This window comes from Oenanthe melanoleuca, chromosome 8 (genome assembly GCF_029582105.1).
Source record: "Oenanthe melanoleuca isolate GR-GAL-2019-014 chromosome 8, OMel1.0, whole genome shotgun sequence".
NCBI lineage: Eukaryota > Metazoa > Chordata > Aves > Passeriformes > Muscicapidae > Oenanthe > Oenanthe melanoleuca.
In genome coordinates this window covers 16,993,818-17,019,787 of record NC_079342.1, presented here as the reverse complement: position 1 = coordinate 17,019,787, position 25,970 = coordinate 16,993,818, and the positions used below count along the sequence as shown (strand labels likewise).

Below are 25,970 nucleotides of genomic sequence, written 5' to 3'. Positions count from 1 at the left end.
CATCATCACTGAAACTCTTCAGTGTAAGACCCCCTCTGCTGTCTGCTGGCAAAGGCTGCTCCAGCCCCCACGTGGCCTCCACCACTTTAAGGAAAGGAATTTTTTGTAAAGGCCTTTAAAATGCAAACACATAGTTACTCAAATAAATTCGGCAAAGCAGAGGCCTGAGGCTGTTTCCAAACCCTGCTCAGCATGGGCTGCCCAGGCTGCAGGGAGAGAAAGCAGCAGGAATCTCATTGTCTCCCCAGGAGAGAGCATCTGCATTTCATTAGAGGAAGGAAATAAAGCTGGGGGTCACCCCTCGTCCTTTTGTCCTGGGGAAAATCCTACAGGTCTCAGCAGTCTGGAGCAGACACACACAAAGTGCTGGCAGCTCTGGGGGAGTGGCAGCAGCTGGAGTGCAGTGCTTCACTCCCTTGGCATGGGCGGCATGGACCTGGCAGGGTGCTTTGGGAACAGTTCCCAGGAAGGCACAGACACTACTTACAGCAACTGAGTCAGGCTGGAAAACAGGGATTCCCCCATGTGCTCACCCCACAGCTGTCTGCAAGGGTTTGCCCATGAGCAGACATGCCAGGCCTTCACATAGCTGCTGCTGCTTAACAGAGCTTGCTGTGAGAAACTGTTTGGCCCCCTCTACTCCTCTTGAAGAGGATGAATAGTACATTATCATTAGAAAAGGCTTTTCCATCTCCCCAAAGAAGGATGCCAGTGACTGTAGGGCCATCTGTGTGCAAAACTAGGCCCCAGCTCCTTCCCCAAGCAGAGGTGTATTGAATTAGCTGTATCTTCCTCATCCTCCATCAGGGGGTTCAGATCTGGGTGTGCAGAGCTGGGTGCTGGTTTATAAAACAAGGGGAATGGGTGAGCCTGGGCTCCAGCTCCTCTGTGTGCAAGAGGAGTAGAAACATGTATCAGCCTAAACTCCAGGGAAGCGAGGATGGTTCTTGGAGCCATGGGGGTCAGTGCTATGACACCAGGGCCTGAAGGTCCCATGAAGGACAGGGATGTGTGGAGTCTGATGTCCCAGGGGAAGGAGCACCCCTCATCCTGTGCCACTCTGGGCACTTAGCTGGGACCATATACTGACAACTCCTAGAGAAAGATACTGGCTCTACAATTGTGTTGGGACAGAGGGTGGCAGAGGCACTAATAGTGCCATGTTTCATCATATACTGAGGAAGGCAGCTGAAGTCACACAGACAGGAAAGTGGGAAAGGAGGCTGCTGGGACAGATATGTTTGCTGCCAGCAGAACTAAGAAGCAACCACACAGAACACACTACTCTGGGGACACTGGGAAAGCTCTACAGTGCTCTTTCTCTTCTAGCTAGCCAGAACACACATTTGATCATGCTGATGCTTGGTGTTTGTCCCTGCTCAGCTCAGAACACAGAAAAAGATGGTCTCCTTGCTACAGTCACATGCAGCTGCTCGATGGGGTGCCCACTCCAGGTACCCTTACCATCAATGGAAGTCAGGATGACACGCGAGTGATCATAGGCGATCACGTTTGCATAGCGGTTTTTCGGTTTGTTCACTTCCAGGTTGGAGTTCTCCCAGGTGAACTGCTGCCCAGGATCAATGGACTGTGGAGAGAAAGAGAAGGAAGGAATTGGTAGTGGTTACAGCACACTGGAGTGCTGCAGCACACAGGTTTCAGTTAAGAAACCTGCACTGCCCTGCACACCTCTCCCCAGGCCAGACACAGCTTCCAGGGGTGTCCATAGAATGTCCATGAAAGTAATGTCAAGCCAGACCACACTGAAAACCAGTTTCCAGTGGGATGTGCATCCCCTGATCTGCAGGCAAAGTAGTCCCTCGCTGGGGCAGCCTGCTGCAGATGAGCCTTCATCTCCTCTGCTGTGTGATCATCCTTTCCTCTGGATATACCCATCAGCAGAAATTTGGCCTTCTGCCAAGATTCCAGAGAGACCTGACTGTGCAGATCTTGACCTAGCAGTTTTATTAGCTGTTGAACTGCAGTCTTTTGAAATATAGCAAGCCCTGGGTGTCTTGTGCCCCAGGAGCTTTTGGTATTAGTGTCCTGCAAGACAGCCTATGAGCTTTGCTGGGGAATAGTCATGAAAATTAATAGGTTACTATCCACTGCTCCAGCTACTTATGCAATGTAAACACCTCTTGTTTGAGTTAATAGAGTGACAAGAAACTATAAACCTGGAGAAGAGACGTGGTTATAAATCTTGGCCTCCACACTATTCAACTGCCTGAAAAGCATACATCCCACTCCCACCTGGCCTTTCACACTCAGGGCTTCTTCCACGAGCCACGTGCTGGTGCACTCAGCCCATGGCTGCTCCATGGCCAGGCAGCCTCTTCCCAAAGCCTTCTCTATCGACTCAGTCTATGCACAAAGCAAGGTGAACAAGGACCATACCAAAAGCACCCTTCTGAGATGGGATGGTCTTGTTGTTCCAGAGACAGAAGACACACAGGTTAAGACACCTGCTTCATGCAGGGACCTGCTCTGCACGTGCAGCCCTGGCAAGCTGGGGGCAAGCAGCTACAGCAGAAATCAGTCATCCCATGAACCCTCTTCCCTCTGAAATTAACAACATTGTCAAAACCTTCTTAAAATCTTGCTCCAGCTCAGGGTCTCTGAAACTTTGCTGGCCCACAGAAAAAAACACTGGGGAAATAGGCCACGGGAAGCACTGCACGCTGTGCTCCCTGCAGGCATCTGTGTTCATCGCTTGGCAGAGCTGTGTCAGAAGGTTTCTCAGGCAGTGAAATGCCTGTCAGCTCTGGATGAGCTGTGAGCAAAAGGCTGAAGTGGGAAGCACAGCTCCCTGACTGGGCTGACATGGACAGCTCTCATGGTCCCTCTGCTCAGATCCACCAACCACCAGCTGTGCACAAAGCGACACCCACCAATGTCCCCTCTGCTCCTGTTCTGTGGAGCAGGCACTTCCCAAGCAGCCAGCACTGGGTGTGGGCACTGGCTTGAGCATGGAGCACAGGCACTGCCTGCACTGCTGCACTAGTCCTGAGAGCTTTGCAGCCCATGCAGGGCACGGGTCAGTGCTGTGCCAGGCGGCAGCTGTCTGTCCCCAGGTGCGGCCCAGGCTGCCAGCAGGTACAGGGGCCAGTGCTGACGAAAATGCACAGGAGGATGTGACATCACAGCGATGCTAATAGGTAGTTTGGGAAATGTAGGATGTAAATAGACATTTCCTAGAGAAAACCTGTAATTTTCTATTATCAGTGTAATAAGCAGGCAGCTGCTGTGCTCAGAGGCGCTGCAGCCAGGATGGTGGGAGTAGAGGCTGCAGGCAGCACTTCTGGCTGCAAATCCAGTGGCCTGCCTGCCACAGACCTTGCACACTCCTTTGCCTCACAGAGGATGCCTCACAGAGACATCTCTGCACAGCTCACAGCTCTCTGGGGCACTTTATTTCCCTCAGGCATCTGTATTTTGCTTTCAGAACAGGCTGCTCAGGGGATCAGCTCTTTGGATGCTCCTCACCCTCAGCTGTATGGCAGGGAATATTGCTGCCCACCAGTGGTGGGCCTGAACTGCACAAGGGGAATGCAGAAATTATCAAAGACATGAAAAAATAAGAGGAATATAATATGAAAGGACTTTATGGTTTGGAGTAGAGATAAGTAAGAGGGGTTTTGACACCAGACTGATCAATATGGAGCACACTTAAGGAGAAGCACAAATAGAAAAATTAACGAGGAAAATATGAACCCACCAATACCTATCAGAAACATAAATAACACCTGCTTTTCAAAAAGGGGGCCTTAGTCTGCACAGACAGCCCATGCGGAGACTTGACTAGCTGGTGATGGATCTGAGACTGGCTCTGAAGGTATCAGTGAGTATCTTCTTGCTGTGAAGAAGCAACACAAGAAAGCACCATCTGTAATTGCACTCTGTGAACACTCTCAGTGGGCACAGGTGGGTCCTGGAGTGAGTCCTACCCCTGCAGGAGAGGCAGGCAGAGCTCAGTGGAGTTGTTCACACTCCATCTATGCTGCAAATCACTGCCAAAAGGCTGCAGGGCAGATCCAGCTGTGGGGTGTGGAGTGCTTTGCACAGCAAGTCTGTGTCCTGCCACGGCAGAGGAAAGGGTTATTTCCTGGGGGAGGACAAGGCTGCCAAGAGCCCCCAGAACGGAGGAGGAGCATCAAGGTGTTGCCATTAGGCTTAATAGCTTTGATGTGCAAAGGGTATGTGCAGAAATGGTCTAATCATCATCAGCCTCTTAAGAGGGCAAACAGGTGAGAAAGTCAGAACTAATACCGAACCTGAGTGCAAAGAGGCTCTAATTAAATACTCCTGCAAATTAGTGACTCATTTAGAAGTAAAATGATTTAATTTAAACTCTGATGATGAATTAATGTACACCTGTTCCGCCCTTTAAGGCAAACAAATGAGTAAATAAATGGGAGGATGATGGGCTGCTTGGAGAGAGTTGGAGCCCTTACATGGGAATAGTGGCTGGCAAGTCTTGTCCCATCTCTGTGCAATGCTGTGGTGGCACTGCCTCATCTCCTCACCTTGCTCCACAACTGCCCTGGCAACAGGAGTCTGCTCCTGTTCCTTTCTGGGGCTCATGGGAATCACTGCTTCATCCCAAAACTTCATCAGAGTAACACTTCCAACACATTCTTCCTAGAAAGCAGAAGGGCTGGGAAATTGGAAGGAAATGAGCCAGGAGCAAACTTAAAAGCACCATGAGTTTTGCTTTGCTTTCAAGCGACAGGGAGATGCTGTAAGACAGCAAGTGCAAATTAAGAAAAAGCCCAATTAGTAAAACTCCTCCTTCCCAGCATGGAAGTGCAAGGAACAATTTCACCAAAGCAGTTCAGGGATCCCTGCTGCTACTGCCATAAAGACAGAGTCAGAGCATTGAAAAGGGATTGGAAAAAGGCTCTTTCCTTGACAGACTCTAGAGCATTTTACAAATGCCTAGAAAACATCTCTGAGTGCCAGTTTGACTCTCAGATACAGTCCACCTTGGGCTTGCTGCTCCCCTTCCACAGTGCTGTTCCAAAATCCCTCTGCATGCTGAGGCCCTGCTGCTGCCTCTGCTGCTGGCAGGTGTGGAGAGCCCAGGCAGGTAATGCCCTGGGACAGCATGGCAGCTCAGGGGGCTGCACAAGGGCACGGGGACACAAAGATGCTCAGGCAGTGAGTGCTTCCTGTCCTCCTGTGAAATCAACCACATTAGCAGGAGCATTGACCACTGTCAATCTGTGCCGTGCCTCAAATGAGGACATAATGTGCTTCTGAATCAATTGCTGGCAGCACTTCAGCCTGTTATTCTTATTACCGGAACGTGAATGCCGTGTGCCTGCCAGGCAGCCTCCCCATGAGCCCATTAAACCCATGGCAAGCCCATTAAACCGAGTTCCCTGGGTGCTACCTGGGCCCAGCACCTCCTGGGCTCACTGGCTCCAGGGATCCAAGCACCTCTCCCGCTACCTAACCTGTCTTTGCAGGGCTGCAGGCATGGGAGATGCAGAGTCCTCAGTGGCTTTATGGGACATGTAAGTGAATACAGGGTTTGGGCAAACCACCCGTGTTTCTCTCCATAGGAAACTGTGAGGAAAGGTCTACAGCCTCCCTACCACACTAGGAAGCAGGAGCACAGTCAAATCTCATACACAACCTAAGCATTACTAAGAGCTAAAGTGCCAGGCTCTCATCACCTGCTCTGCTCCTGGGGCCATACACTGGATGGACATGCTGGATGGACTGGACATGAGGGGCAATAGCCACAAGCTGCAGTTTGGAAAGGAATAAGGAAAAGACCATCCCCTGGGAAGGTGATGCAGGATCTAGAGCACTTCAAGAGAGCAGGAGCAAGTGCTGGTTGGAGCCAGCCCGTCCTGTGTTTGCTAACAACACCAAAGGGGACAGCAATGCTCAGCTGGCTGGATCCCACAGCAGGAGTGTGCCATGCAGTGCGTGTGTGCCGGCCAGTTCATCCCAGGGCAGGTCCTCCTGCCCCAGGAGCACGGGCTGCACTGTGGGAAGGTGCCCACAGGAGGAGCTCCAACACAGCGGCAGCGCCTGCCTCCACCTGCACAGCCACAGTCAGGGGGCTCAGCCTTCCTTCTACTTATCTAATTCCATTAATCCCACACTGTAAATTCGCTGTAGCTTTCACTGTACACTAAAAATGAAATACTTTCCTGGTGCAGCCAGGCCAGAAGCAGCTGCCAGACCCTTGTGCCCTGCTCCCCAGCTTGCTGCCTGCTCGTACAGCGTGATGGGGCTGTGCTCTGCCCCACACCAGAGCAGATGGCAGCAGTGAACTGTGCCTGCAGATGGCTCAGCTCCCAACAACTGCATTTCAGCCTCTCCTGCTGCACCACGGGTACCAGGAGGTACAGCTGGGGTGGCTCCCAGGTGCCAGGGCTAAGCCACAGCTCATGAACTACAGCCAGCCCATAGCTTGCTCTGTGCTGGCTTTGTCACATGGGCTGCATGGCCACGCGGGCTGGCAAACTGGTGTGAGCAATATTATTTGTTCTCTGACCTGTGGGAATTGAGGTCAGATGGCTGTAAGAAATCTCTGCCACCCTTCCTGCCCCTTTCCCAGGCATGTGGGGAGGTGCTGACAGGTCTTGTTTCATGTCACCTGCGTCTAGGTTACCCTGCTATTGCTTGCACAGCCAAGGCAAGCACCAGACTGATGGCTCTAGGCCAGCTGGCCTCACTGGTTGGAAGTGCTGTTAAATATTTGCTCTCTGCCTGTGGTGCCACTGCTCCTGGAATGTGAGCCATCTATAAACAGCCCTGCACCCCACAGAGATGTTAGGCTGACAGGCTGCTCTACAAAAACACTTAAAATGCAACTATTTCAAAGCACAATCAAACAGCAAATGGGCCTTGGGGGTTCACCTGCCATGCCTTCCTCCCTTGTGCCTCCCTGCTCAGCTGTGCTATGCCTGTTCTGGAAGCACTATTATGCCATGGGGAACAGGGTCAGGGCCTTCACTTCTCGAAGTGCTGGGTCACCATTCATCTCTATGTAAGGTCTGGGGCTCACAGAGTCCCAGGGTGAGCACTGGGACTATATCAATGCTTACTGCAAACGCAGGCATGTGCCGAGGTGTGGCTCCTGTCTCTCGGGCTGCTCCCCTCCCACCTCCACTCTGGAGATTTCCTTAGTCAGCAGCACACACCATGCCTATCCTGCCCTGCAGCCCTCCTATCAAAGGGAGCTGTTGCCCTGCCAGACCCACACATACAGGGACCGGGACGAGAGCAGGCTTGCTGCTGCAGCAGTCCTGCACACACAGCTGCTGTTCTCTTCAAACTCAGTCCAGGATTCTTCTCACTGGCATTTCAAATGGGAAATGATTGCATCCCCACATGCCAACAAGGGGCAAGCCCTTCTACTTTTGGGTCCATCCTAGTGTCAAACACTATACAAGTCTGTCATGTTCAGCAATTTCTAGATGATGAGGAGTCACAGCAGAATCCAGGGGAAGAAAATACGTGCGACAATCAGCTACTTAATAGCTGCTTCAACATGAGAAGTACAACTGATTGGTGCTCTCAACCAGCCATGATATTCTAAAGAAAGAGAAATGAGAAGAGAGAGGCTCATGAAAGCAGCTAAGAGAATTTACTTAATGCTCATTTTTTCAAAAACAGCTCCCACAGCTCAGTATTATGCTGCAAGCTCTGTTGAGCACAGGCCTAGTGTGAGGATGGGAGTGCAGAGACACTGGATCCTGCTGATTGAATCCCCACTGTGCAGCAGAGCCACAGCCCGCCTGCAGCAGAGTGGACAGCCCTGCTAAATATTTCAGTTGGACTGGTAACAAAAAGCTCAAGGCTGACAGATATGACTGCACACCTTGGCTCCACTTGCAGGACATACATGAACACACAGGTAACTGCAAGGGAAGCACATTATTCTGTTAAACATTTCCCAAGTTGCAATGTAATGCTGTAGCTGGTCTTTCTGATTCAGACAGTAAATGCAGAGGGATGCCACGATGCTCCACTTGGTATCCCAAAGCAAAAAAAAGGAGCTCTGTGTCTTCCTTGGATAAACACAGCACACCCTTTGAACTAGCTGGAATTCGTCCCTTACCTTCTCAACATAGAGATCTGCTTTCCCTTTCCTGGCATATATAATCCTACCTTGTGGGCAAATGCTCTGATCTCATCTCATAAATCAGTGTAGGTATGGTGCAGGAAGGGGTGGCCACAGGCACAGGCAGATAACAATTCAAACAGAAGTGATAACACATGCAAAGAACACTTCCCAAATTTATTCCCTCTTTAATACTAGTGGGGGGTTTATTTACAAGTCCCCTGCAGCTCAAGAGGGCTCTGCATATAAGCACAGCAAAACATCATCCTGCCATTGCTGCTCTCATGGGTGCAGAGGAACTATTCCCAATTTTAAACAGTTGCAACCTAATCATGTGGCCTGGAGAGTGCCAAAAAAGGTGAGGCAGCCCTCAGGTAGGTCAGCCCTTGCCTTCCACAAGTGCCCCCGCCTTGGCAAGCTGCTCTCAGGGGAGGACAGGGCTGGAGGCAGCTGGGTTGAGAGAGGTGCAGGGGAGGGGTTCAGCAAACAACCAGCACATGCCTGTGTGAGTGAACAAAGGCAGCATCTGTGGTGGATGCAGACAGAACCTACCCAGGGGCTCCACCAGAGACACGCATGAAGGTGGGAACATGATCCAGAAGTGCAGCCAAGTTTGCAGCTCATGACTGCAGGTGACAGGCAGAGAGAGCTCTGTGCAGGGAGGGGAGCTTGCACTACTCCAGGGCAGTGCAACACTAGCAGAACTTCTATGGGCACTGATGCTGAATGGCACAGGCTAATGCCAGCACAGCCCAGTGGGAGATTAGATGGGGAAAGCAGGAATGAAAACTCAAAATGCATGTTTGCTGCCATCAGAGGACAACGTAGAGAACAAAGCTTTGAACACAGATGGAAGTGAATGGGCACAGGATGCTGCAGACCGAAGTACCTCAGCCAACCTGGATGGAGTGCAGCCCTCACAGAGCAGAACAAGGTAATCAGTGACAGTCCAGGTAGGCAGACAGGAGTTCCCATTCAATCCTAAGACCATAACCATGGTGACAGCATGGCAGGTTACTGTGCATTCTCCTGCAAGGCCTTTTCCCTGTGCCAGCCATGCTTCAGCTGCTCAAGGCGAGCTCCCAGCACTGTGGGGTTGGCAGGGAGAGCTGGCAGGCTCCCAGGGCTGTTGTGGGGACTGGCCATGCAGCGTTGCTGCAGGGGAGGCACAGCTCAGCTTTCACCAGGCCCTCTCTGCTGGGGTCCTGGCCAGCACCACTCTACCCTGCTGCCCCTCCCGCCCTCAGGCTCACCTCATACTCCTGGGAGAACTTCAGCCCATCGTTGGCCTTGAGGCGCTCGATGTTGTCAGCGAGGTCGGTCAGAGGGATGGGGGGGTGGTCACGCATGCCTGCAGACGAGACAAGGAGGGAGGAGGGAGAGGAGAACGGTTACGGCTCTGCAGGGCCGCGGAGGGCGCAGCGAGAGCATGTGCACAGCAAACCCAGGAGGTGGGTGCAAGGCGGACACGTGTGACGATGTGAAGTGCCGGGCGGGATGGGTGGGAAGCTGAGGAGCGCACACGGCATGCGGCACACACTCCCGGGGCGCGGGGAGCGAGCAGAACACAGAGGTGATGGGCACAATGTCATGGCGGGCGAGCATGCTCGGACAGCACGGCACCGGGCACAGGAGCAGGCCACGCAGCGGGCAGGCTCCGCTGGCCCTGGCAGGGCAGGCCGCGGCTTCGCTGTCGCTGTGCCTCCCGGCTCCGCGTGGGCTCCAGCTGAACACACTGATCCTCTGGGGCTCTCACCGCCAAGGGCTTAGGCTGATCCTCTTGCTTACCCCTAACAATGGCATTAGCCGCAAAGAGACTCTGCCAGACCTGCAGTGACACCTCTGCAGTGCATGTGCTCAGCTTTGTGGGTAGGCAGATGCTGTCACAGTCCCCAGGGCATTAGAGAAAGATGAGAAGGGCCCAGTGGAAGAATGGCTGATCCTTTGGTAGGACATTGCACAACCTTCTGAGAGCTGAGGAGCAGCTCTGCCCAGAGCTGCGTAACTCTTCAGTGATGCTCCAGAGGCAGAGCCCACGCCAGGGCCCAAATCCATCTCCTCTGGGCTGGCTCGTGCAAGGCACCATGTGCACTGATGTGCCCTCCAGCAGCTTCTGGGAGGCTGCTGAGAGCTGGGATGCAGCTCAAGCCATGGCAGAAGTCTTGCCCCTGGCAAAACAAGGGATGCAACATTACAGCTCATCCTGGGCACAGCTGAAGCCCTGCTCAGCAGAAAGGCCCAGAGGAGGGGATCCCATAGATCCCACACAGGGGACAGATATTATGGGGGTGTGCATGTAGGATTGGGAGAAGCCCTGCTGGGGCCCTGGGATTCAGAACTTAACCATCACAACCTCCTTCTCTGATGCTGGGATGTTGAACTGGCAGGAACGTGATTGTGAAACATGTCATCCAAATCCCAAGGCTCGTGACTCCATCGGCTGCTCTGTGGGTTTCCCAGAAACCCCACATGGGTAATGATGATTATTAATAGGCTGAAGATGTTGACTCACACCCAGAGAGACAGGCTGGAGCACAGCCAGAAGCTTCTCAATTGCTCAGGAGGCTGAACACTGCCACAGATGGCAGTGATGGGCCACTGAGGTGATGGAGCAGTCCCCAGGCTGGGTACACACATTTTACACAGTGGTGACAAGTCACAAGGTGATAACATGGAAGCATCACACCTCAGACCTATGCACAAAACATCTGACATCAATGCAGACAGGCAAGACCCAATCCAACACACACTCATCCTGCCATTGCTCGGCAGTGCAGAGCTATCCACGGATGGCCTGAGAACACACAGGTAGGTGGAGAAAGAAATACCCCTATTCTGCCTGGTGCTGAGGTCCTCCTGAAGATGGTCCTGTTTGCCACTTCACCCATCAAGATCCTCGAGGTGGCCGAGCAGGCCCTCAAACAGACAGAGATGATGCTGTATTTGGCACAATTTCCACACTCATGCCAGAACTCTGAGGCTGTAGCTCAGGAGCAGCCTTTGCAGAGCTGTCACTGATGAGCAACTGAATTATGACAACAGTGTGGGACCAAGACAGAAGTGTGGGGCAGGAAGGAGAAAGAGACTGGAACACAGCCAAAGTATGTGCTTCTTCCAACATGGCTATGTACAAAGTACAGCAGAACCATGGACCTCAGCAGAACTGCAGACTCTCATCTCTGCTGAGAAGTGAGGTGTCTCCAAAGGTGGTTTGTAGAGACAAGGTGGTCTCTCCAAACTTGTCTTTTGCCAGCCAGAGAAGTACTGCAGCAACAAAAGAACTGCAAGAGCAGGTGGGGAAAAAGAAGTGGCTGGAATCCTACTATGGTGAACCTAGAAAAACAGCCACTGACAGTGCAGGGCAAGACAGAGATTTGTACACACTGCTAGGACTTCCACAAGCTCTTCCAATTGCTCTGGCAAGAGGACAGTGAGCTCACCATGAGGCTGTAAGAGGTCTCACAATGCCTGCAGGGACAGAGCCCTTGGCTCTGCTACCAGGGGAAGTATTTATCCTACATACTTCTCCCATTCCTGTGTGCATATACAGATGCCTTGTACATCCTAGAGCAGGGTGGCCACATTTTTATGGTTGTTTGAGGATGAACTTGAAGCTCAGAAGACGATAAATGGTAAGTGGGCACTTTTATCTGCAGGCTGGTCCTCCTCCATTCAAGCTGCTAGAGCAGTAAGTGCCTCCTTTGTGCCTGGGATTCTGGTACCAACACTGCCAAGCAGACCAAACGCAGGCAGTCCAGAGACCATCATGTGCTCTGCCTAAATCTACGACAGAGGTTACTCAGCCTAGGGAAACCGGTTTGCCTGAGGTAGGAAGAGAGTGTGTTCAACCACTGAAGAGCACCCTTCAATTCGTCCACTGGGGGTTTTTAGCTGGTCATTCCCTCCAGAATGGCCAAGGTTATCAGTCCCCACGCAGGGCCAGCTGCAGGCCTGGCACCATGGCAGAGCCTTGCCTACCACTCTGAGGGGGTAGGAGGCTAGAAAGCAGGAGAAGGGCTGCTGCAGAAGCCTCCTGGCAGCCCATCACTCAGGACCTTCCCTTCTGCACTGTGCTGCAGTGAGCTGCTGTAGTGCCGTGCAAGCAGTACCGAGCCTGGCCCCACACATCATGTCAGAAAGTGAAATCACTGCCATTTTACAGTCTGTTGTGAGTGAAGGTGATCTTCATGACATTGAAACAAAAAATACAGAGATGAGAGAGAAAGGGAAAGAAAAAGCAAAAGGTGTCGAAAGATAAAAACAGGAGTTAAAACTAACTTGAGATATTCGGGCAACAGGGGACACTGGCACCTGCAAAGAAAAGAAATGGGGCAAGAACAGAAATCCCATTAGCCTTTAGTCATCATTGCAGAGGTTCAGAGATGGAAAGACAACGAGATGAAGATGAAAAGCACCATATGCCACAGCACTGGGAGCTTCCCTCCCGCACAGGACCGACTGCCTGGCCCTGGGGGCTGCTCTGCAACTGGCTGTTACACAGCAGGCTGTGTAACAAGGGAGCGAGTTCACAGAGTCTACATTTCTCACTGCTCGCCACTGACCTCAGCCCCATGCCCCAAGGAAGCCTGCAAGAGCCAGTAAATGGCAGGTACAGGTGGCATCTGTGCTACTTGATGGCCAAGGGGACTGCACTCAGCCCCAGCCACCTCTGCTCAGTGCCCCTGAGCCTCCAGCTCACTCACAGCTCATCAGCAGCACAACTCAGTCTCATTTCATAGTGTACTGGGACACTGCCTAGTCCTGTATCCTCTCAGTGACTTGACACAGCAGTACCTTAGTACAGGCAAGCCAACAGTGGGGAATAACCCCTGTCTGAAGTAAAACCCACAAAAATGAGAAAGCTTAATATTTAATAACAGTAGACCAATTAATTATGCATTAAACAAGTTTTCCCTGCTCAGCAAGCTCCAGCAGGGAGACCAACTACCAGGGCTGGTGGCCAGCCCCTCTTGTCAATGCATCCTCACAGCACTGCCTCGACCTCCATCAGGTGACAGGGGCAACAGCTTGGGCCCATCTGGCTTGGTGGATTTCATGTGCCTCATTAATGAGGACAAGCTCGTCATGAGCTGGAACAGTCACTTCAAGCTGCACAACACCCACTTCTGCCCCTCAGAAACCCACAAGGGATGCAGTGAGGAGAAGGGGAGGAGGAGAGAGTGCTGTCTCTTGGTAGGGGAGCATTGTCTGGCAGTATCCCAGGGTCCTGCTGCTGCCTTGAGTGAACTTGAGGCACTCTGGCTTGGTTTTGTCTCTCCAGAGAGCTGTGCAAACTTACCAAATGAACAGCATCTTTGGCTTATCCTCATTCACACACAGGAAAATTTCCTGGCTCCCTGTCCCTCTGATGGCAGCTCTTGAACCTTGCTACAGGCCTATCAAGGGACATCCTTGTTGCAAACACCCTGACCTCTCTGAAGAAGGGAGCAGTTGCAAGCCCAGCTTGGCACAATCCTCCACACAATGCAAACCACAAGCATAGAGCGAAGATGGCTTTTGTGCCCACATGGAGACATATCACAGAGGCCTGTCCCCAAGCACAGCTGCTCTGGAGCAGCCCTGTTTGACACCATGCTCCTCCTCAAGAAGCTGCATGCTGCTGCTCACTCTGTGTGACCCCCTCCCAAGTGCTGCTCCTGGTAATCTGTCTGTTGAGATGTTCTTCCTCTGGCACACGTGTCTCCCTTGCTCTCTACAGCATTTTACTCCCATGCTGTGACACCATCCTGTGCTGTGCTGTGGCCAATTAACATGCCAGCTCTGCTGGCAACTACCAGCCTGCTGCTGCTGCCCACATGTGAGATCTGCCACTGGTTCTGCCTGGGAGGTGCACTAACTACAGTCCCCTGACAGCTGCCCTGGCTGTGCTGGTGTAGCTCACCCCAGGTGTGAGCCAGACTGCTGTGAGTGGCAACAGGAAAGGCTGTTCTTGCCCCCCCCTGCTAGACACAGCAGTTTTACATCAGGAAATGGCCCCTTCAAAACTCTCCTGTTAGATGAAAGCTCTTAGATGAATGAGCAGCAGGAGGAAAAGGAAAGTAGGTTACAGACCAGGAGGAGCTGCAACTTAGAAGAGAGCTGTATGTACCTCATTTGCTGCTGAACTGCTCCCTCCATCACAAAAGCCCAAGTGCTCCCTCAGTTCATACAGGACTTGGACTCTCTGAAAGGCTCTGAAGGAGTCAGGGCGAGCCTGTCTCTGATCACTACAATGACAGGTACTGTGCTTTCGGTGCCATCAGAGACGTGCAGACACAAAGCAGCAGCACAAGACCTTTCCGCAGTGTGAATTACAGCTGCCTCCATGAGCTGGCAAAGCTACAGCCTGAGGCATCTCAGGCCAGTGAAAGCAGCATGCAGAGAATGGCTTTTAACTGAGCTATCACCCTCTGCACTGAGTGTACCACGATCAGCAGACTCCTTCAGTGGGCCACAGCACTGGCTGCAGAGCACTACAGTCTGCAGGCTGCTCTTCTCCTGGCCCTTAGCTGGGCAGAGCAGGAGAGTCAGCACCCCAAAGAATGAAGCTGCTGGGACACCTCAGCAGTGTAAGAGCTCTATGTACCTCCTGACTGCCCCAGATGCAGCCCATGTGGCCAATACTACACCAGTTGTGCTCAGCCAGCTAAGCCAGGGTGAGGCCAGTTCAGCAACACTGTCAGTGGACAATCCCAACTGCATGGAGGTTCCTCCCAGCTCAGGACAACTGAAATGAGCTTCACACCCTGTCTGACACACACCACACATCAGGCCAGCCCCATCCAGGTTCCCCAGCCTCATGGGCTGCAGTGACAGAGCCAGGGAGAAGAATGTGCAACCCAGAGAGCAGACACCTGGACATCCTTGGTCTAAAGCCCACCCTGAGTCACTGTGGCTGAGAAGGTGTGGACTTCCTGGAGGGTGGGAAGGACTGCAACTCTGCCTCTGGCATGGGGACATGGAGAAGGGGAACCAGAGGAAGCAGATTCAAGAAGATGAGCTGCTCCTTACCTGGAGTCTGGTAGTTGAGCCGCCTCATCTCAACGGGGTCAGACGAGTGGGCCAAGAGCGAGTCCTTCAGGCCGATGGAGTGCTCATCCTTGGAAGAGGGGGAATGTGCCCTTTTCCTGTGTGAACAGACAGAGCAGAGACAAGCAGGTGAGTTCTGGCAGAGAATGGCATAAACCACCCTAGGAAGGAGTCTGGGTCCCTGTGCCCCAGACACCCAGGTCCAACCCAGGCTCCCAGGCTCTGGGTAAGTCATATCATCTTCTCTGCCTCCAATTTCCCATCTATGAAACAGGAAAGATTATATATAAGCAATGTCAGATGTTTGATTAGTGAGGCAGTTTTGAAATGTGGTATTCTGCATAGTATTTATTAGAGAAAATGCAGATAGATGCAAGATGCTGTTTCCTCTTACTGTCTCTAGGAACTATTTCCTGTAGTGGAAGGATATAATAAAATTTTTTTTTCAAGTATTAGAAATATTTAAATATAGAATGCTGTAATATAATACTGTAAAGGCTCTTCAGGGTGTGTTTTATTGGGCCATTAATACATGTCTTGAATGGTTGAAGGCACCCAAGGCGTGTATTAATGGAACAATAAAATACAATGTTGTCTCTTCATGCTATATTTATGCCTAAAGCGATGCCACCACCTCAGGCTCTTGCTGGAATTCACAAGCAAAGCAGGGACAGATCCAATCAAAAAGTGGACAAGTGAATATTAAGGAAAATATAATACTGCAAGAAGAGTTTCTAGTGAATCTCTTGGTCCCACTTCTAGCTCTAGATTACATATATGGTGGCTATACCCAAGGGCTGGAGAAGGGTGTTGGGCAGGAGCAGCACAGCAGTTCTCCTTTCTGAGCCTGTGCTGACCCTGGCACTTGGCCAATGCATGGAGGACGCTGGAATACACAGACACTTTGGCTCTGGCTACAACCCCCAAATGGATTTTGCCTGATCCCCTCTGCTGACCTGATGTTTCCTAGAAGACCGGGTGCTGCAGCACTGTTGAATGCTAGCACATTTCCCAGCCTGCAACTGGCAACAGTCAGCTTCTGCTTTGGACCTCCTTGTGAGGCACCTGGAAGCACACTGCAGGGCTGCCAGGTTCTGCACAAAAGCAGCTGCATCCCTGGGTGGTGGTGACCCTCAACCATGCATGATCCCAAATGCTCTCACAGGCACAGGGCACTTTCACTTCCATCAGAGGCTGGGCATGCTGGGCTGCCACTAATGAGAAGCACTTAGAGAAAATTCAGTGCACAAATCATGAGTGAAACCTGCATGTGTTCCCTGTGTGCCCAGCCTGTGAGGAAGCTCCATCTGCAGCCTGAGGCTGCAGCAAACACTGTTCAATGGGGAGAACCAGCTTGTGAGTCTTATACTACTCTGAGGCATCTCAACCTCTCAGAAGCCTTCCAGCTGCCTGGACCAAGGCAAAAGAGCTGAAAGACTGAAAGCAATGGTAGACAGAAAGGAGAATACACAGCCAACAAATAAATCTCCTATCAGGAGCACAGTAGGATGTGCACTGTGCTACTGTGTACCAGTCCTCAAGCAAATTGGTCCCTCTTTTATGGGGAATGGGCACAGCACATAATTAAACTTCATCTCTGTCTCATTATCCCAGTCAGGGCAACTGCTAAGCCATCCTCCAGATCCCAAGCTATCCACTGCTGCCCAGCTTCAATTAATTCCCATTAAAGACCTGCCATTGTAAATATTACACACAGGTACCTTTGGGAGAAAATGCCTCCACAGAGAGGCTGGACAGCCAAAAGCACAGCATCACTCTGAGCACATGGGTGGTGCTGGAAGAGGATATGCTGCTCCTCCACAGGCTAGGATGCAGCAGGGACATCTATGTCAGGTCTGGGCACCACAGCCAAGTCTGTGCTCCACCCACATGACTCTGGGACAAAGCAAAGCTAAGGCAAGGTGGGAATTTCTTCTATGGGGCCCTGGTACAGAAATCCCCTCTGGGGCCATTTTCTCTCATTAAGGACCAGCAAACATGTTGTTTCTTACAGCTGCCCAGTATTTCCTCAAAGTTTCCTCATCAGAGACTGCAAGAATGTACCTGCATTCTTGAGGGAACAGCTCTCAGTCTGAAGTGACTGAGAAAACAAAGGAAACCCTATAACTGCTGTTATTGTCAGGTTTTTTTTTTTATTTTTAATTTAATTGCAAAAGCAATCTGGGAAGTCTTTATGTTGGAACCTCTCCCTGAGAGCTGTGAGAGGCTGACAACTGCCAGGAGACTGATACCTTTGAGGAAACAAAGTCTTTGTAAACTCCTAAGGCTGGCATGCTCCACGCTCCCAAAAACAAAGATGCCCCTTAGTAGCTTCAGGCTTGATTTTTAAAAAAGGGAAATAGACTTGAAATTTTAGGAAAACAAAAAGATAAAATGGATTCATACCTTTCTTGCTTGCTAGATCCAGGGAAAAGCAGGAACAGAAGAAAGAAGATGATCACTGACACAGAAAGGCACTGACTGCACATGCACAGCAGAGCTCCATTTAATCAGACAACAAAGGCAGCTCCCTTCCCCAGCTAGATAGACATATGTAAATAGAGAGCCCAGGAGGAGCAGAACCTCAGAGCTGAGCTTACAGAGAATGGCCTGCTATAATTGAACAGGCTACATGGACACATGCAACCCATGGCTCCTCAGGAGGCCAGACAATCATCACACGCTACAGTTACAGCTGGAGCAGGGTGCACTGCCAGGAAAAAGGAGGTGTCTGCTCCCACAGGCAGCACAGTGTGAGGGTGGCTCTGATCCACTAGTCAGGACTGAGAGACCCTAAGAACAGAGCTCCACTCTGATTTCAGCCTGTCCATGCCCTGTTCCCACCACCAAGGTCACGTTCTTCAGCCAAAATTCACAGGAGGGGGGCAGCAGCCGCAGATCAAGCAGGCAATTTCTACAGAGAACCAGTACTAGAGAAATTCCCAAGGCTGCCAATGGAAGTTGCTGTGACCAGAGAACAGTCTGACTGGCTTTAGGGACAAAGCTGCTCTCTTCTGTCCCACTGCTCATACGCTTCCAGAATCCACAGCTGTGTCCAGGGGCTGATATAAACTATTTTCTGCACACCCAGCCCTTCTCCTGTCTTACAAAGCAGCCTTCTGCTGTGTCAGGTAGAGACCTTCCTCCTCCCCATGACCACCAAGGACTGTCTGTTGGAGCACCCTGTATCTGAAAGTTACAAGGAAGGCCCTGAACGTGCCAGCACCTCTAGTGCTCATGCAGTAACTGCCATGTCCCAGACTGCATCTCACCTTTTGAAGAGCAGTATGGCAATGACAATGATGATGATTAATATCACAGCCAGGACGGGTCCCATCACCCACAGCATCTCTGGTTCATCCTGCTGCTTTGCTGATGCCACTTCCATCACGATCTCATCCGAGTAGGGGCTGGCTGCATATCTCTTCTGAACATCACAGCCAGGAGAGGGAGAGAAAAGCAAGCATCCATTATGCTAAAGCATAACAGCATAACAGCTACATCCCTGAAATGCAGAGGTTTTCCCTTGCTTCTGGCTAGCAGAGAATGGTCAGACTTCTCAAACCCCAGCAACATACCATGAGATACTCCCTCCCTTGGCACCAGTGGAGATCATGCTGTGGCAACAGTTTCTGCCTGGCCTGACACATTCTGGGTGCCAGCAACCTTGCTGGTGTGAAACAGTTCCAGTGCCAGCAACTTCATGGCTGACAAACCTGACCTGGAGGTGCAAAATTGAAGAAGCCCAGCTAAGAGCCACTTGCCAGCCCTGGATTCTCTTGGAGCCAAATCAAAAGCTTTTGAATCCCAACCAATTGCACAATGGGGCTGGCTGATGCTTCCTAAGTGGTTTACAATACCTGCTGTGCTGATATCAACACATCTCTTCAGGATAGAGTTATATTAGGAAAACCCCTGCTGGGCGAGGCGGGTTTTCTTAAAGGAGTGAAATGACAGGAACATTTTCAACCTGATGTCTTTGATAAACAGACCTTAGAAAGAGGCTCCTTCTTACAGGTTCCTTTCCTTTCTGCCATGTGGCAGCCCAGTGATTTATAACCTGAAGGGACAGCTTTCTAGCCCCATGAGCTAGATGGAATCAGGAGACCCAAACCCTTCCTGCAGAAAAATGACACTGCACCTGGTGTTGTGTTGCTGTTGCTAAGGCTTATGGAGCTGTGTTGAACCTTTACAGCACAGCGTTGCTGGGTCAGAAGGGTTGAATGCTGCAAAAACAAATCCTTTCCCTCTATTAGAGAGGGCCAGAGCTGTACCAGTTCTGTGACTGTGGCTTTTGAGCAGCACCTGCTGCCAGGCATTAAGGAGTCAGAAAGCTCTGCTCCTGACATGGAAAGTTTCAGTCACAGAAGAGGTGCCTGTGGATCTATAAATCTTGTGCTTTAAGGCTGGAGTTTAAACATGCACTTCAGGTCTTCACATATGTGAGGAGAAGAAAGGCAAAAATCAAGCCTGCTGGTGTCACACAAATGCACATCTTGATCTACTCTCACAGGTGCCCTTGATCCCAGCCAGGCTGGTTTCAAACATGTGTGTAGTACAGAAAATGCTCTTATCTGGGACATCCTTCTGGCAGCATGCACTAGTTCAGCATCCTACCTGCACTCCTAAGATTTATCAGCAGAGATGCCACTGCGTGGGAAAGAAGTATTGGAGGGTGGTTGGCCCTTTATGAAACCTTTCAGCCCTATGAGACCCTGTTTCAACAACTGAAATAGTTGCCAGCTCCTGGTTTAATTCTGCTCTTAGAGGAAGATTGCACAGGACTACTGCAACTGTTGCTACAGACTGTTCCTACCCCTTGTCCAATTCAAACAACAGGGCAGGGAGTCAGCTACAGCTCTGAGCATGGCACAGACAATAAAGCCTGCGACTCCCCTTCCTTGGACAAGTGGCTACTCTGTGAGGGAGGCAAAAAGGCTTTGCCTGTGATTCCCCAGGAAGGTCAAGGTGCATGGGTGGAGAGGGAGGGCAGGAGCACATGCTGACGTGTGCAGCAAGGTGTGACCATCTCTAAAGCTTTGTGCAAGGGGCAAAGATCAATATTTTTTCAGACATACTTCGGAGGCATCGCCTTCCAAGGGAAGTCAGATGCAGAAGAGATCAGAAGGACTGTTATCTCAGTGGCATTTCCAAAGGCAGACTCTGAGGTGCAGGTGCCCCTGCTCCCAGAGACAGTGTTTCAACCACATTCCCTCTGCCTTTGAAGAAGGGCAATGTTATGCTCTCCTGCTGACAGCAGAAACACAGCAAGCAATTTCAGAGGAGTTAGGTGGGGGAGATAGTGCCCAGCCTCGGACAGAGTGCTCCAAATGAAAGTGGATGTGATGCAGCAGGGGATGCAGAAAGGTGGTCTGCAGGATAGGGTATATAGGAGGTTTGTAGGGCACTACTGCTGGCTGGTGGATTACTAGAGGGCTGTGGCAGGTCTATGCTAGTGAGGAGATGATGATTATAGCTGGGATCAACTAGTTAAGATCACCTTTTATTGAAAGGGATTTGTCAGGATAGTGCATCTCAAGGCCTCTGCCTTACCTTCTTAATCTGTGACTTCTTCCCTCACCGGTGTGCATACCTTGCCTCAAGAACATGTGAGCTGCATAAGTAATGAAGAACTCAACCTGCCCTAATGAGCCATTACAAGCAAATGAGGCTGAGGAAGGAAGCCACAGCTTGGAATCCAACCAAAAGATTCGATGCATCTCTATTATTTCCATTATTTACACATTGGCTGCTGCTACTGCTGCCATCACCACTCCTGCCCTGTGCTTACAGCTGGACATTGATGCCCAGGTATTGCTGTGCTGCTCCTTGCTTATTGCATCACCCTCTCCCACGCCCAGGCCCCATGTGCTGCCGCCTTCCAGCAGGGAGATGTGCAGGAGCAGGAATCCCCACACAGCAGGGAAGAGTGCATCTCTGCCCTGCTGATACAATCCACTGAGATGGGAGACAGGTGTGCTTCTCCAAATGTCATCTCAAAATGAAATTCTGGGCAGAGAAGTGCCTGTGAGGGCAGGCTTGCAGGGGGAACATCCTGTTCTCTGCAGAGTCTCAGCACTGTGTCACTGAGTCACTGTGTAGGGCAGGATTTTGTGGACTGTTCTCTAAAGACACTTACTTGAACCAAAGCAGAATGAGAACTCATCCCAGTCATGCGCCAAGCTCTGCTCTGAGCACAGCCCAGCAAGCCACAACTGAGCTTGTGCAGAACGTGTGTGCTGACACTGTCCTCCACTCTCATCTGTTATGTGGAACACATGGTGCCATTTCCCTCCAAAAACACCATTTATCAAGTCAATTCCCATGGCCACTGAGCTCGTTCAGCCCAGTGATGCAGCCTCCCTCCTCCCTTCACAGAAAACTCTGTCATCCTGCCTTGCAGCAATTGCTCACCCTGGCTGCACTGAGCCCAGCTCAGCTCTGCTAGGACAGGCTGTGCTCACCCTGGCTGCACTGAGCCTAGCTCAGCTGTGCCCCCCACACAAAGTCCTTACCGTGTCCCCATCCTCCAGCGAGGCCAGCACGAAGCAGCGATAGCTCAGGTCTTGAGACAGTGGCTTGTTGTAGAAACCTTTGTAGTTCTTCTCATCCCCCAGGGTGAAGGTCTCAGGCAGCACATCCACTTGAGCAGCAATGTAGGGCTTGAGTCTGTCTGCCTGGCGTCGCTGCCGTCTGCTCTGGCTCCCTTGGCTTATGGCCTCCAGCAGCTGGGGACAAACAAGGTGCCATCACTACTGCTGACAGCACAACACTGCCTTACACTGACACCTTACTGCCTGGAGCACTCAGCAGGGGTGAAGGGAAGGCAGGAGAAGATAACTGGGTTTGATTTGTATCTGGTGGTACTAAGGAACCAGAGGCAAATATTATCCATTTAGGCACTGCTGGGGCATCTGTCTGCAGAACCTCACCGCAAGAACCTCACTAGGATCTCAACTTTGGAAACGTCCTGAGTGCTGGGAAGGTGACGTGGTAAATGTCAGGGCTCAGACAGCCTGGCTGTGACTGTCCCCCAATGGGCTGTGAGGGAACCAAGCCATGTTCTGTGGCCTGATTATTGGTTTGGACAGCAACTCACACTATGGATACAGGATATGAATCAGCTGATGCTGATGTTTAGAGAAGAAGTGACATTTGCTGTGTCTTTCCCTTCTGTCAGTGCTGCTGTGCTGCAGGTAGAGCTTCATTTAAACCACACAGAATGGTAACAGATTTCATGGAATATTCATAGTAAAAATGGAAAATTTCATAGTCACAAATTCATGAAAAAGGATATAATGCACAAAAATCCAATTGTATTGCTAAGAATGACTTAAATGTTTAAAGATTTTTTTTTTTTTTTCCACAGTGAATAAAAATGAACATCAAGTTTGGAAGAGAAATTCTAATTCAAAATGAAGGAGGGATGAAATACATTTCACACAGAAATCTATTAATGTAACAGTGTCCGGGCAGACGGGGAACATCAGAGGGCTAGGGACAGTGATGTACACACAAAGTCAGGCTGCTGAGCTGGGCTTACTCCACCTGAGGAGAAGCTGGGGAAGAAATCCCTTACTCCTTCCCCTTAATAGTCCATCCTTGTCCTCTTATCAGTACTCACATAGAAGCAATTTAGGGAAACTGTATCTTGTCATTATAGCATAACCAGAAAAAAAAGAGAAAAAAAAGAAAAAAAAAAGAGGCTGGAGAAATCTTAGTTTCACAAATGTCATTGTAATCCCAAGGGGAAAAGCAGAAAGATAGTTTTCAGAGTGTGGAGTTTGCTTCCTACACCCATCTCCTGCATTTGGCTGAGATTACAGCCGAGCTCTTTGGGGCAGAAAGTGCAGCTCTACCTGCATGTACACAAAACCACAGGGCTCCAGTTGTGGTCACAGTTTCTGGAGGCTTCTGCCACTTATACATGTAAGACACAGCAAAAGACTGCATGAGAAAATTGCTAGGCCTGCAAAGTTCAGATCCTGAAAAATTAGGAAATTAATACTGCCTGTGCAAAATTAATTCAGCTGTCTTATATACGTTCATTGTGCTGCACCCTTGACTGCAGAGTCACAGACTATCTCTTCTGTAAGTTCCCTGCTTTGTTCAATACACAGGACAGACAGTGCTTAATCAAAGAGCAGATATTCCACATTTTGTTTTCTTTTTTGCATATGCAGCCTGAGGCCTTGTTTATTGCTTACTATTAAAATCCAACTCTGAAGACAAAATTAATAATTTCCTCATGGGCTTTTCTATGGTGCTGATCACTATACTATTACAAGCATTTCACAAACATTAATGATCTTATCTTCCAAACACCCATATGAGTCAAGATAAAAGTGATTATCCCAATTTTACAGACGGAGAACAAAAACACTGCAGCATTAATGTAAAAAAAGTCCACTAAATTTGAATGTCAAATTGAAAAGACATCAGCTTGTTTTGTTTTTCAAGAAAACTTAGTATTTTCTTTATAGCACTGACTATATCCAGCTCCTATCGACTTTCTCTACAGCTGGGGATGCTTAGGCTTTGCAAATGAGAGCTCCAGGATCTCAAACTGAGCACCCCAAAAAATAAAAAAATGCAAGACACTGGCTGCTAATGAAAATTTTGACTTAAATAATCTGCCTGAGGCTGGATGAGACAGAGACAGAAACTAATTCTTTTGGTAGCTTTTAACCATCTAAAGCTGAAAACCAAAGCAACCTTCCTCATGTTGGTCTTTTTTTTTTTTGTGACATCTGTGATCCTGGAAAACTTATGCAATGAAAATATGCAGGAGACCTGTGGGTGATGGCTCTCCATCACCCAGTTGTGCTTCATTTGCTGAAGAGAACCACAAATACACATTGTGGGGCTGGAACCTCACAAAAAACAACTGTGTGATCGTGTATATAAAGCCAAGGGCTGATGTGGCTTCTAACCATTTGTCATTTCTGAGTGCTTCAAGCTTGCAACTTTGTTCTCTTAATGGATCTTTCTGTGCGTGATTTCTTGGATTTTTTCCTCTGCACTTCGGGGGTGGTGGTGTGTGTGGAACAAAGAGCCCACAAAGCCCTTGTGTGGGAGTCTCCTGACACCTGCACATGTTCCATGCCTCAGGTGTCAGAGCACTCTGGCACAGGGCAAGCTGCATCTTGGGGTAATGGCTGGTGAATGCTCAAAGCCTTTAACAAGCAGGCGTGAAGGGAGCTTTGTTTTGTAGATACAAGAATGAACTCTTTATCTACACTGCAGGCTTAGGTCCTGTCCAGAGAGGGAAAAGCCTCCTGACAGAAAAGCTTAAAAAACTGAAACCAGTAATCTTCTCTCCTAGCTTGCTCTGAATATCAGCATGGTCATTTTATCTGAAAAAGGCTGCAAGGACTGTAGGAGCTGTGACAAGATCTGTCCTGGGCAGAGCTCTGAGACTCTCAAGCGTGGTCTCCTAAGGGGGCACATTCTGGGAGGTGGCTCCTCCTGAGCTTGACTCCAGCCTCCTTCCTACATGGTGTCATGAACAAAGTCTGAGTGGGCACCCAACCCACAGCCCCATCTCTGATGTGCAGCCTGCACCTGTGTTGTTGCATCCTGCTCAGGAGGCCTGGCCAAAGTGTGCTGGGCTGCTTGGGAATAGATTCCATCACAGCAGCTGCTACAGGCTCCTACCTGGTCCAGCTCCATCTCATCAGGCGTCCGCCACCGAGCAGTCAGGGTGCTGGTGCTCTGGTCTGCTGGCACAACCACGATGTAGTACCACCTGGAAGGAAGAAAGGAAGGAAGTGTAAACATTGCACCCTGAGCCATCTCTCTGGCAGGTCACTGAATAATGTGTCACATATGACTCAAGGATGACCTACTCCTTTCCCTGCCCTTTAAGCAGCAGAAGGGCTCAGTAAGGAAAAAGCTGGTTTCCAGCTGCACTAGAGAAGAGAATACTGCCATTAGCACTCATTAGGATAATGAAGATCTACAGACTGGGTTCCAGAGGGTGGTGTAGGAGCTGTGAGAAGGACATTTATATAATCGGATTGTAGCAAGAACCCTGGGGAAATTGTGCTTCAGCACAAGGATACCACAGTAACGAATAAGGCTTCCACAAACTTGCTTTTTTAATCTCCTTGAGGCTTTAGGCATTATTTATTTAAAGGATATTATACAGTGTCAGAGAAAGTCCCTCCTGATCCTCAACTGCATTTTTGCTGGTAGCATCTGGAGTATACCCACCAGGGTGAGGGCAAACTGTCAGAGAATTGTCTTAATTTTATTACACATCAATATTTGCTCAGAAAGAGCCAAGACCGTGATCCCATGTTATGGGTAAATCCCTGCCTCTGTACCACAGCCTGCTTGGAAATTCATTCCCAGGTTACAGAATCCACATGTTGGCAGAGGTCTGCCCCACCCCTAGCCCCCCACCCTGCCTTCTCCACCCAGGCATGGCACCTACCGAACTGGCACAGTGGTCTGCACTTTGGGAAGAGTTAGTGTGAATTTTCCTTCCTGTATGTACTTGTTTGTGGCGATGGGTTTGCTTTGCAGGACATCAGGAGCAGTGCGGATTGAGACGAGGTGCTGGAGCCCCCCTGCACTGCTCCCACGGTTCATTAGCACAAAGGAATAGTCTGTGTCTGGCTGCAGGTCACTTATGAGTTTCTTCATTGAGTGGCCATCCACCTCCACACTCTGGCTATTGTACAGAATCTGAAACACGAAAAGGACACGTTCATGCAGCTGACAGCTGCTGCTGCAAACACACACTCAAAACAGCAGTGCTAGAGATGACAGTTTGGCTCTGGGCCCTCCCTCAGGTGGTTTGGCTACTCTATGCTTTGTAAACAGCCATAAATCTTTAGCTAAAGAAGAG

The 25,970-nt window shown here is 50.2% G+C and overlaps 1 protein-coding gene across 5 annotated transcripts in view; it reads right to left on the bottom strand.

Annotated features, from left to right (window-relative positions):
- Positions 1-25,970, bottom strand: part of PTPRF (protein tyrosine phosphatase receptor type F) — a 369,892-nt gene that overhangs the window by 16,614 nt on the left and 327,308 nt on the right. For all 5 annotated transcript variants that reach the window (XM_056497305.1, XM_056497306.1, XM_056497308.1 and 2 more), the window contains 7 exons: positions 25,554-25,807; positions 24,773-24,863; positions 21,631-21,843; positions 18,388-18,542; positions 15,098-15,213; positions 9,340-9,437; positions 1,465-1,588 (listed from right to left, as the gene is read on the bottom strand). In XM_056497305.1, the coding sequence (XP_056353280.1) occupies positions 1,465-1,588; positions 9,340-9,437; positions 15,098-15,213; positions 18,388-18,542; positions 21,631-21,843; positions 24,773-24,863; positions 25,554-25,807 (1,051 nt within the window). The remainder of the gene's footprint in view (positions 1-1,464; positions 1,589-9,339; positions 9,438-15,097; positions 15,214-18,387; positions 18,543-21,630; positions 21,844-24,772; positions 24,864-25,553; positions 25,808-25,970) is intronic.